The following is an 18,018-nucleotide window of genomic DNA, read 5'->3' as shown; positions in this document are numbered from 1 at the left end:
TACTAATGTCTAACAATGTCCAGTTTTCCTTCTTTTCGTCTCCATTTTTGTCGTTGAATAGGAAATGTTTTCCATAGGTATATTATTTTTTAAATGTTTTTGAATGCGACAATAAATATATATACTATTGATTTATTACATAATATAATATTTTAAGTACCTATATAGTTTATGTTTTAATACATGTAATATGACGTTTATTTTATTTTTATTTTAGATAAATTTATCAGAAGGACTTAATCATGTATTTGTATAATATGACATTGCAACGTGGTGGCGGCATTACGCATGCTATCCATGGAAATTTCAGTGGTGGAAAAACTCAAGAAATTTTAGTATCTCATGGAAAATCTTTAGAACTCATGAGACCTGATACAAATACTGGCAAAGTCCACACATTGCTAACCGTTGAGGTATTTGGAATTATTCGTGCTTTGATGAGTTTTAAGCAATCTGGCGGTACTAAAGGTAAAATGCTGTTTTTAACCATATTTTAATTACTTTAACATAATATATATATATATATACATTTTCTTTTGTTATTAATTAATTTTTATCTCTACATTTAATTTAATATTTAATTAATTGTTACAAAGCCGGATCCATACAGGGACAATAAAATTAAAATAAAACAGTTAATATTTTTAAAAACAGAATAACCTAGTCTATGATGTGTACGTTGAGTTTTTGTTTACTATTTAACTATGTATAGACCTATTTAACACATGGTGTGTTTATTGCTTAAATTTTTGGGTAACCTTAAAAACAATCATCAAAGATTCAAAGAAGCAGAATAGAATTAGTTTTCAATCCACTTTGTCATGTCCTTACACATTAAATGTATAAATGTATAATCGATTCTAGACTATTCTTCAATTTTATTTTATATTATTTTAAATTAAGAGTTTTTTGAAGTATTTATATTTAATAAAATTATATTTTAGATTACATAGTTGTTGGTTCTGATTCTGGAAGAATTGTTATACTGGAATATTTGCCTTCAAAAAATATCTTAGATAAAGTGCATCAAGAAACTTTTGGAAAGAGTGGGTGCAGGCGAATCGTTCCTGGACAATATTTGGCTATCGATCCAAAAGGAAGAGCAATAATGATTGGTATGTCTTAACTAAATACAAATAATTAAATATCAGTTATTAATTTTTAAACATTTATTCTAGGCGCGGTGGAAAAGCAAAAATTAGTATACATTCCTAACAGAGATGGTGAAGCACGGCTTACAATTTCATCTCCTTTGGAAGCTAATAAAAGCCATACACTTGTGTACCACATGGTTGGAGTTGATGTAGCTTTTGACAATCCAATTTTTGCGTGCCTTGAAATTGACTATGAGGTAATCAAAACATAAAATGTTTATATTCATATTTTATATTAGAACTTTATTATTAATCAAACATTCCTATTTTTAACCAATTTTTGGAGAACTTTTGTATTTTTGTATTCCATATAAAGGATAGCGAAAACAGAATTTGATAGGCTGGTTTAATTTTGAAGTTATTCATTTTTTTAATTTTTGTGATAGTACATGAATTGTTTCTTTCTATTTTATAAATAATAATACATATTATGTTATAACAAACCTATTATTATGAAGATTTAATACTTCAACATTTAATAGTTGTTTTGCACTTGTTTCTTTCAATTTTTGTTCATCTATGCTAGCTTAAACAATTTAAATTGGTACATCTCTTGATTTGTTGTAACTAACTTTTTTGTGAATAGAAGAAAATATGCAAAAAAGGTTTATTCATGTAGTTTGAACTCGTAGTTATAATATTAGTATAGATATGAAAACAAACTTCAAAGTAGTTATTACAAATTCTAACTTCTCATAGTTTTCAGTTCATCAAAATAAATAATTTCAAAAACACAAATTTTTGGTTAAGTGGCATTTAAATATATTATATGAAGTTGATTCAAGTTAATTTCATCTTCTATATTGCTAAGAAAAATAATACTTCATATTCAATTTTGATATCTTCCTCCTACTGACAATGATGTTAATTGTGACTTAGTTATGTATTATTGCTTTGGTTATTTATTTTCGTTTTTTCTTTAATTAGTTATTTGTAATATTGTTTTTTATACAGTCAGTATATATTTTAATTGTAATGTATATTTTGTAATTGAACTTACGCCCTTGGTTTTATTATAAATAAATACCTTTATTTTAATCATGTGTTTGTAGGAAGCTGATGCAGATCCAACTGGAGAAGCTATTCAAGCTACAAAACAGACTCTTTCATATTATGAAGTTGATTTTGGTTTAAATCACGTAGTTCGTAAATGTAGTGAACCTTTGGAAGAACATGCTAATTCTCTTATTACTGTTCCTGGTGATAAAGATGGACCCGGTGGTGTACTTATTTGTTCAGAAAATTATATTACTTATACAAATCTAGGAGAACAACCAGACATACGATGTCCAATACCACGTAGACGTGTAAATAGATATTTTTTTTATATTGTGTTATTCCAATAAATTAGTTTTAATACACTATTTGTGCCTCTTGTATGTGAGTATTTTTTCCACATCGGTAGTTAATGAGTGCTATAATAATAATGTAATTCCTTATTAGTACTGTCTAATAATAATTATGCAATATACATTTTAAGTAAGTTAAGAGGATAGTACATTTATTCTTTTTGTCTTACAAGTGCGTAACAGTAATGTTTAGCTGTTCACATGAATTTTATTTATTTTAATATAAGTATGAATTTACTATTAAACATAAATAATTAAAAACAACTAGGTCTTATTGCAAACAACATTATTACTTTAAAATTTTATGTTGACTGATAATTTCACTATATTATTGAAATTAATGTTACTAAATATCAAAAATTTAATTTAAATTTTATATGTTACGTGATTATAAGATGACAACAAATGTTAGTTTGAAATGATATTAATTTATTAGCTTATTTACAATTCTTTTTATATAATGTTACCATTTAACAATTAAATATTAATATCTTATTTACAGTTTAAATATATTGAATTGTATAGCACTATAGGTATCTCTTATGTGAAAGTACTTTTTTCACATTGGTCATAAATTGACTGCTATAATAATAGATGATACTTTTATGTTTAGATTTTATTTAATATAATTTCTTTCTGTAATGTCTTACAATATTTAAGAGTAAAATTTGAATTACTTTACATAATGTATAAGTTGAAAATAAATATGTAAACTTGTCTCACGTTAGGAGCATGTCTGGGCTGATTTTGCAACTGTTAAGTGCAGTCGGCTTCTATTGGTTTTTTAAACTCCTGTCCACTGCCTACTATGGTGAGTGGCGCAATGGAGGAATTTGTTTTGAATATGCGACTAATCATTCTCTTATTGTGCAGCGAGTATAGGTACTATATCTATAAATGTAATTATTGGTTTGATAAAGTTATTTTACATTTTCAGAACGATTTGGATGATCCCGAAAGAGGAATGATCTTAGTATGTAGTGCTACACACAAGACTAAGTCTATGTTTTTCTTTTTGGTTCAAACAGAACAAGGCGATGTTTTCAAAGTGACATTAGATACCAATGAAGAGTTTGTTACAGAAATTAAAATGAAATATTTTGATACTGTTCCAGTGGCTACTGCTATGTGTGTTCTAAAAACTGGGTTTTTATTTATAGCATCAGAGTTTGGTAACAAGTAAGTATAATAGTTAAGGCTTGGTTGATAACATACAGGTATTAATATTTTTTAATTATATAGTTACTTATATCAAATCGCAAATTTGGGTGATGATGATGACGAACCAGAATTTAGTTCAGCAATGCCTCTTGAGGAGGGAGATACATTTTTTTTTGCTCCAAGACAATTGAGGAATTTAGTATTAGTTGATGAAATGGATTCATTGTCACCTATAATGGCTTGTCAAGTTGCTGATTTAGGTAATGATATTAATTTTTATACTTTTACTTATAATCTTAAGAAGGTGCTATACTCACATGTGTTGTCTCCGTCTAATACTTGTAAAACAGCATACATTTTCGCGTGGGCTATAACTACTCCGGCTGTAGTGATAATTAAGATTCGAAATTGATATACAATATAGTTGCGAATATTATTTGTAAAATATTGTTTTTGTTTGTCAATATTACTTAAATGAAAAAAATCCTCATTGTTTGATTTTAGAACTTGAATAACTTTTTTTTGTAGTTCCAATATAAAAAACAAAACAATATTTAACAGCCAAACTTACTTTACTTTTTATGTGGTGAAAATTTTGTTTCTTAGTTATGACTAGATTTCTCGATTCTTTCTTGTGCAAAATATTTTTTGTCATGTTTTATATTTGTAAGATAGAGACGGTATATGCAAGTGTAACGTCCTCTTATATTAAGGTTGGTGTTGCTAATAGACTAATATCAACTTTCTTACTATAAACAATTTAGCGGATCTGATTTAAGATTTTCAATTAAATTAAAATAGAAATTAAATAAGTTACCAACAATTTATCATTTTTGATAATTTTGGTTAAAAACTTAAAGTTATATTTGTTTAAAGTACTTATTACATTTATTATTTTTTTTATTTTAGCTTCTGAAGATACCCCACAATTATATTTGGCTTGTGGTCGAGGTTCAAGATCTACCTTAAGAGTTTTAAGGCATGGTCTTGAAGTTTCTGAATTGGCAATTTCTGAACTACCCGGGAGTCCAAATGCAGTATGGACAGTGAAAAGAAGTGCAAAGGGTAATATTTTTTTACATAAAATAGTAAATAGAACTTAGGATATTAGTATTTATTTTAAACCGTATATTTTATAATACTTGAGAAACTTGCAAAGTTTTTATATTTAAGTTCTAGGATGTACCAATATCTACTTTAATAACTTAATCTATCTTATTTATATTTAGGAAGGTATACTTAGGTTAATAATAAGTTATCTTAAAACTGTCCACTCTTAAATTGTTTGAATATTCTTACGAAACCTTAAAATCCAATTGTATATTAATGCGTTAGTGAATAGATTATAAAATCTATCAAACATCAGTTCGTTTATTTTTCAGTTATTGAATCACTGTAATGGCTCTGAATCAAATAGGTGAGTTTTAGAGTTGGACGGGAATGATTGGAGAAATCCATTTTTAAAATAAGACCACTTCCTTAGTCAAAATAATTAAAGAAAAACGGGTTTTTTAAATTTATGTTGTAAGATAAATTATTAACTGACAAGAAAATACTGGTGTATAATATTTTCACTATTTCTGAATCTTGAATCTTGATGTAAATGGGATGAGTTCTAATATTGGACATTCCAACACTAAAAAATCAATTAGTTGTCTACTATTGATCACAACATAGTATAACTTATATTGATAAAATACAATATGAAGTATCCAAAAGTTTTTTTGTATTTATCGATTCTGAGTTAATTGATTGATTAACTCTTTCTGTTATATTTCTGATATGTCAACTTTTTTCAATACTACCCAACTTCATTTTGTTTTTTAAAAGATTATAGTTGAACTATTTTAAATTTTGTTTTTCTTTTTGATCCAAGATTTAATTATTTGTTTTATCTTTAAAATTTTGAATCAATATTTTATGATAATTATTTTTTGTTTTCATTCTTTCAGAAAATTTTGATGCCTATATCATTGTGTCCTTCACAAATGCCACTCTAGTATTGTCTATTGGAGAAACTGTGGAAGAAGTTTCCGATTCAGGTTTCTTAGGAACTACGCCAACACTATCTTGTTCTCCATTAGGCGATGATGCTGTTGTACAAATTTATCCTACTGGTGTGCGCCATATTCGTTCTGACAAAAGAATGCATGATTGGAAAGCTCCTGAAAAAAAAAAGATTGTTAAGTGTGCTGCTAATCAACGACAAGTTGTAATTGCTCTTAGTGGTGGTGAACTTGTATATTTTGAAATGGATCCGGTAAATAAAATACTTTATATTGTAAAATGAAAACAGTATACATTACAATAATAATATTTTTTATACCTTAATATAAAAATATCTTATTAATATTATTAATATGCCTAAATTAATTGTAAGAAAAAAACTATTATTTATATAATTTTATATTATTCAAACCAACTCATGCTGTAAAAATTTATAGACATAGTTAAAATAATATGATGAAGTTTATTTAGATCATTCTGGGTATTATATATTTATTAACTTTTGCATAATTAATAAAATAAAATAAAATTTAAATACATTTAATGAAATGTTTCAAGTAAATTATTATAAAATATGTTAAAAAAGCCGATACATACTCATTGAAGTAAATCATATTTGTATATTTATCATACAATTAAAAATTGTATAATTTAATTCAAACAATGTGAGATAATGTACATTTTATATTTGAATTATTTATTTTAAATTGTTTAGTTACGATAATTTATAAAATTGATGCTAGATAAAATACTAAAATAGTAAATGTGTCACCTTATAATAGCCGAATACATGGTCATTGAAGTGAATTATTTTATTCAATCTTCATTTTTCGTATTATGTAATTAAATTTGGATTTTAAATATTTATGTGTGTACAATTTTAGTGATTTTTTATGATTTTTAACTCTAGTCTGGACATTTAAATGAACATAAGGAACGTAAAGAAATGAATTATGATGTCCTTTGTATGGCATTAGCAAATGCCCCTTCAGGGGAACATATGTCACGCTTTTTAGCTGTTGGGTTGACTGATGAAACAGTTCGTATCATTTCTTTAGATACTACAGTAAGTGTTTATTTGTTATTGTATGTTTCTAATATTTTAATATTAAAAATAAATCTTTTATTTAAAGGATTGTTTAATACAATTAAAAATGCAAGCGATACCAGCTATGCCAGAATCGTTATGTATTGTAGAAATGGGTGCTAGTGACGGTGGTTCTTTGGATGAACCAGAAATGACTTCACTATCAACACTTTATTTGAATATTGGTTTACAAAATGGTGTATTACTCCGTACTGTCCTGGATGGTGTTACTGGAGAAATGGCTGATACACGTGCACGTTACTTAGGAGGCAAAGCTGTAAAACTGTTTAAAATCAGAACTCGGGGAAATGAAGCTGTAAGTTGTCTAGTATACCTTTAACAAACTATAATACACATATTGCTTTACTCATGTTTGCATTTTATTTTTTTATAGGTACTGGCCATGTCAAGTAGATCATGGCTTAATTATTACTACCAAAATCGTTTTCATCTAACTCCGTTATCATATGAAAGTTTAGATTATGCGTCTGGTTTCTCTTCTGAACAGTGTCCTGAAGGTGTAGTTGCTATTTCTAATAATACCTTGCGCATTTTGGCACTTGAAAAATTGGGTGCTGTATTCAACCAAGTTTCATTCCCTGTTGAATATACACCCAGAAAATTTGTTATTCACTCTGATTCTGATCATTTAATTGTGATTGAAACTGAACACAATGCATACACCGAGCAAACCAAAAAACAAAGGCGAATACAAATGGCAGCAGAAATGAAAGAAGCCGCTGGGGAGGAAGAACAAGAATTAGCTAAGGAAATGGCTGAAACTTTTTTGAATGAAGATTTACCAGAAAATATTTTTGGTGCTCCCAAAGCTGGTTCTGGAATGTGGGCATCATTAGTCAGATTGTTTGATCCAGTTCAAGGTATAACAGAAGCTGTTTATAGGTTTCCTCAAAATGAAGCTGTTATGAGGTTTGTATTTCATTTTAATGTGTTACATATTCAATATTCATGTTTATTTTTATTGATTGATGTTGTCTTAATTTGACTTATTATATTACAGTGTTGCTCTAGTACGTTTTTCAAATGATCCAGAATCACAGTTTGTTCTTTTTGGTGTTGCAAATGAACTTCATTTGAACCCAAGACATGTCACTTCTGGATTTATCTACACTTATAAGTAAGTTAAGCAAAAAATAATTTAAAACTAGTTTAAATATCAAAATAAATTTATCTCAGTACCCTGAATATTTAAAAACAATACTCATATTCTTAGTTAATATTTAATTTTTATATTGTTTAATATGTATTATTTTAGAATTAACCCTACATGCACTTCTTTGGAATTGGTTCATAAGACTACAGTTGATGAAGTACCAACTGCAATATGTGGATTCCAGGGACGTGTGTTAATTGGTATTGGTCGAATTTTACGACTTTATGACCTTGGTAAAAAAAAACTCTTACTGAAATGTGAAAATAAAGTAAGTAAATATTTTTAAATCGTTATACTATTTATTTAATGATTAATAAATTGTTATTATATTACAGCAAATACCAATAATGATAGTTGGAATTCGTGTTATGGGCTGTAGAATATATGTGAGTGATGTTCAAGAAAGTGTGTATATGGTACGATATAAGCGTGTTGAAAATCAATTACTTATTTTTGCTGATGATACACAACCGAGATATATTACTGCAATGGAAATACTTGATTATAATACAGTTGCTACAGCTGACAAATATGGAAATATTTCAGTGGTATGTAATAATTTGAATATGACTTAAAACTTTCTGTATGAGTCCCATTTATATATAGATTAAATATTGATGCTATTTATACAGATTTTGTTAAGGCTTAGTAATAAAATCAAGCATTAAATCTTAGTTATGAAATTAAAACAGATTGGTATTGATGACTTCTAGTCTAGTTTACCTCTCTTATTTAAGACCGTCATTATAATCATAGCATAATAAGAGTTAAGATTTATTCTAATACATGAAACTTTGTGTGTTCATTATAATCCCATTTACCGGCAATATGATTACTTATTTGTGTTGATCAATATGTTAATTTTGACAAAGCTGATTTACTACTATTTGATTTAAATATTCTTGTCTATAATTTGGTGTGTTAATAACTACACATTTAATATTAATAAATGTTAGAATGATATTTTCCAGTGTTTGTGTTGTTTCAATATTTAATTTAATTTTAATGACAAAATATTATATATAACTAGAGTTTGTTAAGGATCTTGGTTTTTTTTATCCTTAACTTAAATTTAACTTTCATATTAATAACATTGTCTACAAGGCAAACAAAACTATTAGGTTTTATCCAAAAAAATTGTTTTTACTTTTAATAACAAACTTGTTTTAAAATTCATGTACATATTGCTTTTTAATACGTTTTTCTATAAATATCGTTCAACAATATAGTTTCAATATCAATCAGGTATTAAATGTAAACTAGATATAATTCAGCTGAAGTTTTAAAATTTCTCTCCTTTAAATATTCTATAGCCAGGGAATCACTTTCTTCGTGCGCTCCGCTTTTATTAATACTTAACCCTGTAACACTAGAATAATTCTTCTTCTTCATTGGCATTACAACTCTTTAAGAGTTTTTGCCGCCACCGACACTGCTTTCCAGTCCTCTCGATTTTGTATTTTTTCTGCCCAATTTAGTATCCCTAGTTTCTCTAAATCCTGCTTTACTCCATCTTTCCATCGCTTCTTTGGACGTCCTCTTGGTCTTTTTCCTGTGGGTTTCCATTTAGTCACCGCTTTAAGGTACTCTGAGTTAGACCTTCTCATCACGTGCCCAAACCATTGTATTCTTCGGGCCTTTACAAAGTTGGTTATCCTTGGTATTCCTGTCAACTCGGGTTTCTTTGTTCATCCTTCTACGCGAACATCTCAGGTCATTGTCGTATACTGGGCCACAGATGATTCTCAGTATTTTGTTTTTGTATGACATGAGTTTTTGTTCCATTCTGCTTTTAAAGGCCAGACCTTACATCCATATGTCAGCGTCGGTCTAATTATCGCTGTTTAGAGGTGTACTTTGGTTCTTCTAGAAAACAGTTTAGATTTTAAGTATTTGGTCAACGAAAAGGATGCCTTTTCCGACTTGATGATACGGCTATTTAATTCAATGGATCAGTCATTATTACCATTGATAGCTGCCCCCAGATATGAAAATTGATGCACTTTTTCAAATGTATGCCCTTGAATCTCACTACATTTTCGACCGGGTTGTTTTCTGGTAATAGCTCCATCACTTTAGTTTTATTATCATTTACATCCAGTCCTATGGTTTTTGTTTTGTTAATGAGGGCTGCGGTGCACTGTGCCACGCTCTCTCCATCGTCACTAACCATGTTCAAATCATTTGCAAAACCTAAAATACCAATCTTGTTTGTTCCGATGTCGATACTATGGTTATCCTTTTGTATACTCCGTACGACTTTCTCCAGTGCAATATTAAACAGTAGTGGTGAAAGAGCGTCACCTTGTTTTAAGCCTGTTACCACTTGAAATTTTTCGGATAGTATGTTGTCGACTCTTACTTAGTATTTCGTACCACTCATGCATACTTTTGTTAGGGAAATAAGCTTATTTGGAATTCCGAATTTGTACATTATATTGTAAAGACTTTCCCGATGAATGCTGTCATATGCCTTTTTAAAGTCGACAAATACCTGCCACATATTTTGCCTGTATTCATATTTTTTTTCTATAATTTAGCTAATCATCGATAACTGATCCATAGTTGATTTTCCTTTCCGGAACCCACATTGGTATTCCCCCACACACTCATCTGCAAAATGTTGTAATCTTCCTAGTAATATCTTTGAAAACACCTTATATGTCGTGTTCACAAGTTATATTCCTCTATAATTGTTACAATTAAGTTTGTCACCTTTCTGCTGCAGTGGTACCACGATGGCCTTGTTCCACTCTTCTGGTAGTTCCTCATCGTTCCATATTTTTTGACATAACATATATTGCTTGGTGTAGTACTTCCCCACCATAATATTTAATTAATTCAGCCAGTATTCCGTCAGTTCCAGGCGTTTTCCAATTTTTCAGACTGTGATAACTTTTTTGATTTCTTGCATGGAGACATCGTTTACCTCTTGTTCCGTTCTACAATTTAGCCATGCTGGCACTCGTCTCACTGGTACTTCACTATTGAGCAGTTCTTCAAAGTAGTTTTTCCATCTTGTTACTTTTTCAATTGAGTCTATTAAAATGTTGCCATCGATATCCCTGACAGATTTTAGATTAGGTTTAAATTGTTTGTACCTTTTAATCTTTACGAAAAAATTCCGTGCTCTACCTTGTGTGTGGTCTTATTCTGTCTTACGTAATAGTTCATTCATGTAGTTTCTTTTATCCCTCTGTATAATTCGTTTACATGATCTCCGTTCTGCTTCATAATTTTTTTCGCTTAAAGGGGTCTTATGCTGGAGGTATTTTTGATGGGCTTCATTTTATTTTTCTACGGCCTTCCTACAATTACTATTAAATCATTTATTCTTTCGTTTTTTTTGGTTCGCCTAGTGTACTATGAGCCGCCTCAAGTATGGTTTTTTTTATGATACTCCAGTCCAATTCTCTCTGATATGTTTTTTGTTTCTCCTTTAATTTACCTGTAATCTCAGTGATATTTTTTTTGTCTTCTTTCTTCATCTTTTAGCTCTTCGATGTTGAATTTTGGTGTTTTTTGTAAATGCCTACTCGTACTTTTTGTAGTTTGAGACGAAATTTGCATATTACTAGAAGTGGTCAGTATCACAGTCTGCTCCTTTGTAACTTCTCACAACTGATATACTTGATCTATACCTTTTTTCAATCAATATAATATGGTCGATTTGATTCATAGTCCGTCCGTCTGAAGATTTCCAATTATATTTGGGTATGTTCTTGTGAGTTAATGTAGTGCTACTGACTATCAACTTCTAGATGCTGCAAATGAAATAACTCTCTGACCATTGTTATTTCTCTCTTCGTGGGCACTTTCAAGTCCAATAGTGGGCACAAACGTTAGTTCTTTCCCTATTTTCGCGTTTTTCGCCTAGCACAATTTTTATTACGCTTCCAGATAATCTGTTGTAAATCCTGGTTACTTCTTCGTAGAATTCACCTTTATCTACTTCATCATTGTTTTCCGTTGGTGCGTGTTTATTAATTAGGCATATCTCTTTAGGCTTAGTTCTTAATCGTATCGTACAAATTCATTCAGATATTGGGTTAAATTCACGTACACAAAATTCATAGTTCTTATGGACCACAAAACCCGTTCCAAAATTATGTCTATTCTCCGTTCCACTTTATAGTAAATAATGTAGTCGTTAATTTTTATCTGTCCCTCGCCCGTCCATCTAATTTTTTGCAGTGCCACAGTTGACACTGTATACTGACACTACATTTCTGTAAGAGTCTGATTTGCTCCCGCACGATATAATCTTAAGGTGTTCCAAGTCGCAATCTTAATCTCTTTGTTCTTCCGTTTCTGTTCTCCATTTGGGTTATTCGTATCTCTAGTCCGAGGCTTTGTTGGTGATTTCTTAACAGGAAATTTTGTACGATGTAGGGTTGTTAACCCTAACATCAACTCTCCATACCTTGAAGAAGAGAGGAGCCCGTAACCTTCCCCTAGAATAATGTCATTCGCAATTATAGTTTTATTATTTTCGTATAAGTTTTTTGTCAAAAATATTGACTGTCCTGAATTCTTAAATTGTTTTTCCTTCCTTATTCCTACTCGTGATAGAAGGTCTAAAAATAAATTTTTTCTTAGCATTTCAGTAACAAAATAAATTATAAAAATTATAAACTTCTTCTTCTGCAGAATTCAATCTAACGATTGGTTTGCAGCAACTCCCATGTTTCTCAATCATTAGCCTTTCTCTGAAATTTTTGATAAGAATTACATCCTTGATCTTCTATTATCTGACTTATATATTGCAATCGTGGTCTTCCTCTATGATTTTTTCCCTCGATCATTCCTTCTAAGATTAGTAATAAAAACCCATCGTGCCTTAGGATATGCTCTATTAATTCATTTCGCCTTTTCTGTATACTTTTCCATATTGATTTGTTTTCGGATATCCTTTCTAAAACTCATTCGTTAGTGATTCTATCAGTCCAACTTATCTTTTCTATCCTCCTGCAGCACCACATTTCGAATGCTTTGATTCTTCTTATTTCTTCTCTTCAATTCTTCTCCATATTTCGCATCCATATAACATAATGCTCCAGACGTACGTTTTTAGTAGATTCTTTCTGATGTTAAGGTCAATGTTTTTTGACGTAAAGTCTTCTTTTCTTATTAAATGCAATTTAGCTTGGCATATCCGTTTTATAATTTCCTTTTTGCGTTTCCCGTCTGAGCTTATCGTGCTACTCAAGTATATGAAATCTTTTACTTGTTCCATCATCCTTTAATTTAATTTTTGTTTTTATGTTATTGTCTCTACTGCATACTAAGACATTCGTTTTCTTAGTGTTCATTTTTATATGTAAATTCTTTTCTATTACTTGTTCCAATGTCATTAAGATTTTTGTTAGGTCAGTTTCATTCTCCACTATTATTGCAATGTCGTCCATGAATCTCCATATGTTTATTCTGTAACCATTTACCTTTACTCCTAGCTGTGTTTCATCTTTTATAGTATCTATGGCCTCTTGAATGTAGGCATTAAATATTAAAGGAGATAATGTACATCCCTGTCTGACACATTTCTTTATTTTGGACTCTTTTTGAATATATCCCATTTTTATTTTTGCTATTTAATTTTTATACAATTGATAGAGCAGTTTTCTTTCCATGTTTGCCATTCCAGTTCTTTTTAGCATTTTGAGCATTATTTCCCAGTTAACATTATCAAATGCCTTCTCAATGTCAATAAAGGCAATAAACGACGACTTATCTTTCAGTATTATTTTTTCTATTATTAACCTTAAAACCAATATCGCTTCCCTCGTACCCATGTTTTTTCTAAATCCAAATTGTTCCTTTGATAATATGTCTTCTATTTTCTTTGCCATTATCTTAAACATAATTTTTGTTAAAATCTTTGAGGCGTGTGATACACTTTTTAGCTGATGTCTTCTTTGGTATGGGAATGAATATACTCTTAACAAAGTCGGTAGGTATATCCGCCGTTCTGTAACTATGTCTAATGATTTTAAATAATTTGTTCATCATATTTTCTTCTGCTTCCTTCTTAAGTTCAGCTCGGATCCTAGATATTCCCGCCCCTTTCTTTGGTTTTAAGTCTCTTAATGCTTGGTCAAATTCTTTTCTTTATACTGTATGTACATAGTACACTTCGTCTTGTTAAATATCTGCTATTCTTTCTAAATCTATAACATCTAGTTCTTCCTCATTGTATAGTGTTTCTATGTATTCCTTCCATCTATCTGCAACCTGCTCCAGTTCATAAATAATTTCTCCTTCTTTATTTTCTATAGCTCCACATTCGGGAGTATGTACGCCAAAAAAGTTTTTCACTATTTTGTATGCTGCTTCTCTCTTTCCCATTCTCATCAAAATGTTTATTTCTTCACATTTTTCTTCTGGGTATTTTTCTTTTGCTGCTTTTGATTTCCTTAGAATCGAGTTTCTTAAGTCCTGTATCTCCTTTGATATTCAACAGTATTTGAGTTTTTATATTTTCTTCTCTCTTCTATCATTTCAATTATCTTTGACGTTATTCATTCCTTCCTTGGTAGCATGCCTTCTGTTTCTTTCATTGTTTCTTTTGCTGCATTTGTAGTTGCTTTTTTTAGTTTACATCTGGTATTTATGTCCTGTTCTTCTTGTATTTCTATTTTATTTGTGTATTCTTTAAACTTTTAATTTATTGGTTTGCCATCGATTGGTGTTTCTTCTTTTTTTTTTTTTTTAATATTTTTGAATTTAAGATTACATTTCATCATTACTAGATTGTGATCACTGTCTATCTCCGCACCAGGATAACTCCGACTATCTTTGACTTGATTTTTGAATTGATTTTTACCATGATGAAATCTATTTGGTACCTTCCTACATCTTCTGGCATTTTTCAAGTGTACATTCTCCTTGGATGATAGTAAAAGCAAGAACTCGTTATTATCAGAATGTTTTGCACAAAATTCCACCAACCTATCTTCTCGATCATTTCTTTTTCCTAGTCCATATTTTCCCATAATGTTTCCTTTTTATTGTTCTTCTCCTACTATTGCGTTCCAATCTCCCACTATGATTAGGTTTTCTTCTCCTTTAATTGTTTCGATAGCTTTCTCCGTTTGTTCATATAATTCTTTTACATGACTATTATTACTGTTGGTAGTTGGCATATAGACTTATACTATAATTGTGTCTTTTGGTTTGATTTCTATTTTGACAAGAATAATTCCTTCACTAGACTACACGTAACCTTATACTTCCTTTCCAAGCTTTACTCCTACTCCTTCCCTTCCCGAATTTTCAACTGATGTGCCTGAATATATAAATCTATACTCTTCGCTCCATACGTCTCCAGCTTCGGCCTGAATCTAAGATGGCCTATCTTACTTCCGAAACTCCCAGAACATCGATGTTCATCCTTGCCATTTCTATTTTTAGATTTTCAAGTTTACTCCATTGCAGTAGGGTTCGCACATTCCAGGTTGCTATTCTTCTATCTCGTCTACCTCTTTTGATCATTTTTCCCCTCTTGTAGCCCCCACTCTGAGATCCAAATGGGGACTATTTTACCTCCGCAACCTTTTACTTGAGAGAACGTCATGTTCATTGCTGTTACTAAGGAGTATTAATGCGGTGGTTTCGTTTTTGCCTTCCGCATCGCAGAGTAACCACCATTTATATGGCTGCCATACATGTTGGTTATTGTTTGATGCGTAGAAAAAACTACGTAATTAAAAATGGATTATTACCAATAATAACTCATTTAAAATATACTATATTTCTTGCTTGTTAATTCGTAACTTTAAATATTTTATACTGCGCTTTTTTTTTATTTCATTTTTTCATCAAGTAAATTAGCTATTGAAATTAACCCATATTGATTGATTGAACTTACTTTAAATGTAAGTGGAAAAATAATCATTTAAGATTTAATAATTTTAGGTTCGACTAGCATCATCAATATCCGATGATGTTGATGATGATCCAACAGGTAATAAAAGCTTGTGGGACCGTGGTTTACTTAATGGAGCTTCTCAAAAAGCTGATTTTACTGTGAATTTCCATATTGGAGAAATTTGTACTTCATTACAAGTAAGTAATAAATACATTTTGTTTTTAATAAACCACAATAATATTTTTTTTTGTACTATTTCATTATATTTTTATTTAATATTTACTTTTGTAAATGTTAAAAAATTTAAAAAAACTAATTGTCTGAAATGATGAAATATTTCACACATGTTAGCCTTATGAATTTGAAATGATTAATTTGTATTATAACTGATCAGAAAAATTATAAAAATTGATTTGTGTAAGTATATTAATAATTATGTTACTAGAATTGTTAATTGGTTCAAATAATGTAATATATCTGATGATATAATGATTAATATCTTAAATTAATTGCATTCATTTTACTGATAAGTTTTTAAATACATTTAAAAACTACTTACCAAATGTTTTTTTTATTAGTCATTACTAATAATAAGTGTGCTTATTTTTGTTTTAGAAAGCTACATTAATACCTGGTGGTTCTGAATCTCTTATTTATGCTACTGTTAGTGGTACTATTGGTATTCTCGTGCCATTTACTGCACTCGAAGAACAAGACTTTTTCCAGCATCTTGAAATGCATATGAGATCTGAGAACCCACCACTTTGTGGAAGAGATCATTTATCATATCGATCTTATTATTTCCCTGTAAAAGTAAGTGAATTAATTAATAATTTGTTTCATACAATACTTGTTATAATTGTTTTTCTCTTTAATTTAGAATGTTTGTGATGGAGATTTGTGTGAACAATATAATTCTATTGATATTGCTAAACAGAAAAGCATTGCAGTAGATCTCGACAAGACTCCTGCCGAAGTGTCGAAAAGACTTGAAGACATTAGGACAAGATTTGCATTTTAAACTATTAACTACCTTAATTTTTATGCTATTTAATTTAAAAAAAAATGATATGTAATTTATTTATAACCCGAACTATTGGGTGGTCTCCAAATCAAATATAATAATATTACCAATATGTGTAAATATTTGTACTTAATCTTTGGAAAACGTCGGCTAGCAAGATTGGGGGAAAATTTGGGCTCGCCACTGTACACGCGAAAAGTGATTATTCTCTTTTGAGATAATGTATATGCGTGAAATTTTTTAATTCTAAACACAAAATAATATGTAAATTATCATTATAATATTTTTGTTCTTTGTATACTAGTCTTGTGTATTTGCGATTAATACTTAAAATTAACCGTCATTAGTCGTGTTCGATAATGCATGTGAAAAAAGAAAAAACATGGTATAAAAAGACTGTAATAGATGTTGGTCTTAAAAAAGTGGAGGAGGGTTAAGGGTAGGTAGGTTAACCTGCGCGTGCGCTAATAAACGTAAGTTTTTACGTAATTATCTTTCAATAGAGAATCGATTAGAATTTGGTCGATGACGAGTAGAACACAATAGAATAATTATTTTATAAGACGACGACGACAACCAGTGCTATGTCAAAGTTTAATGCCACCAGTGGCACACATATCCTCCTAACACACACATACAATACCAATCATTAAAAAAAACTGGTTTAATATACTGATTAAATTAATACAGTATAGATACTTTGTCACATTATCACTTTTTGGATAAAATATAGGTGTTGGGCGTAGGTATTTAGCTTTTATAAACCAATAAAATTGATTACATACAATATAATTAAATCAATCATATAAAATATAATTTTTATATTATGTTTATTTGCTATGGAAACTAATAAAAATGATTTAAGCTACAAAAAATATGTTGTGAAGGCTATAATGCTGTCAAGATCAACATAAAAATTGATTTTTATGTGTAGACTGTAGAAAACAATTAATCATTTCGAAAAATGTCTAATATATTAAATATTAAATTTAAAGCAATAATATGATAAATTAATAAAATTTAACATAACATCAACAAATTATTAAATCTTATTTTAAAAAATAATTTAAAATATAAAACGTAGAAATAAATGATAGTATGTATACATAATTTTAAGCCTTTTAGGAATTCAAACTATTTTGGTCACCAGCTGGCGGACCGCGAACACTTTACAGACCCTTATCCGCGGAGTAGA

General features: G+C 29.6%; 1 protein-coding gene across 1 annotated transcript; it reads left to right on the top strand.

Annotated features, from left to right (window-relative positions):
• The first annotated feature begins 229 nt into the window (after positions 1–229).
• LOC132926463 (splicing factor 3B subunit 3-like) lies at positions 230–16,943 on the top strand. The gene is made up of 17 exons (XM_060990822.1): positions 230–468; positions 945–1,115; positions 1,179–1,351; positions 2,207–2,461; positions 3,441–3,682; positions 3,746–3,924; positions 4,574–4,729; positions 5,617–5,924; positions 6,582–6,737; positions 6,805–7,074; positions 7,153–7,688; positions 7,780–7,896; positions 8,035–8,200; positions 8,268–8,480; positions 15,847–15,996; positions 16,415–16,612; positions 16,680–16,943. Exons 1-17 carry the CDS (start codon positions 243–245, stop codon positions 16,818–16,820), a joined length of 3,657 nt encoding a protein of 1,218 aa, XP_060846805.1. The 5' UTR covers positions 230–242; the 3' UTR covers positions 16,821–16,943.
• Positions 16,944–18,018: the final 1,075 nt, after the last annotated feature.

The sequence above is a fragment of the Rhopalosiphum padi genome, chromosome 3 (assembly GCF_020882245.1).
Source record: "Rhopalosiphum padi isolate XX-2018 chromosome 3, ASM2088224v1, whole genome shotgun sequence".
Lineage (NCBI taxonomy): Eukaryota > Metazoa > Arthropoda > Insecta > Hemiptera > Aphididae > Rhopalosiphum > Rhopalosiphum padi.
Note: the sequence above shows the minus strand (reverse complement) of the source record. Positions and strands in the feature narration are given on the sequence as shown.

What these genes read in the sequence shown, in the direction of transcription:
- LOC132926463 (XM_060990822.1), top strand. Translation starts at nt 243, where the DNA reads ATGTATTTGTATAATATGACATTGCAACGTGGTGGCGGCATTACGCAT. An exon ending in TTGTCAAGTTGCTGATTTAG is followed by an intron (nt 3,925 to 4,573) that starts GTAATGATATTA and finishes TTTTTATTTTAG; the next exon opens with CTTCTGAAGATACCCCACAA. An exon ending in GGATTTATCTACACTTATAA is followed by an intron (nt 7,897 to 8,034) that starts GTAAGTTAAGCA and finishes GTATTATTTTAG; the next exon opens with AATTAACCCTACATGCACTT.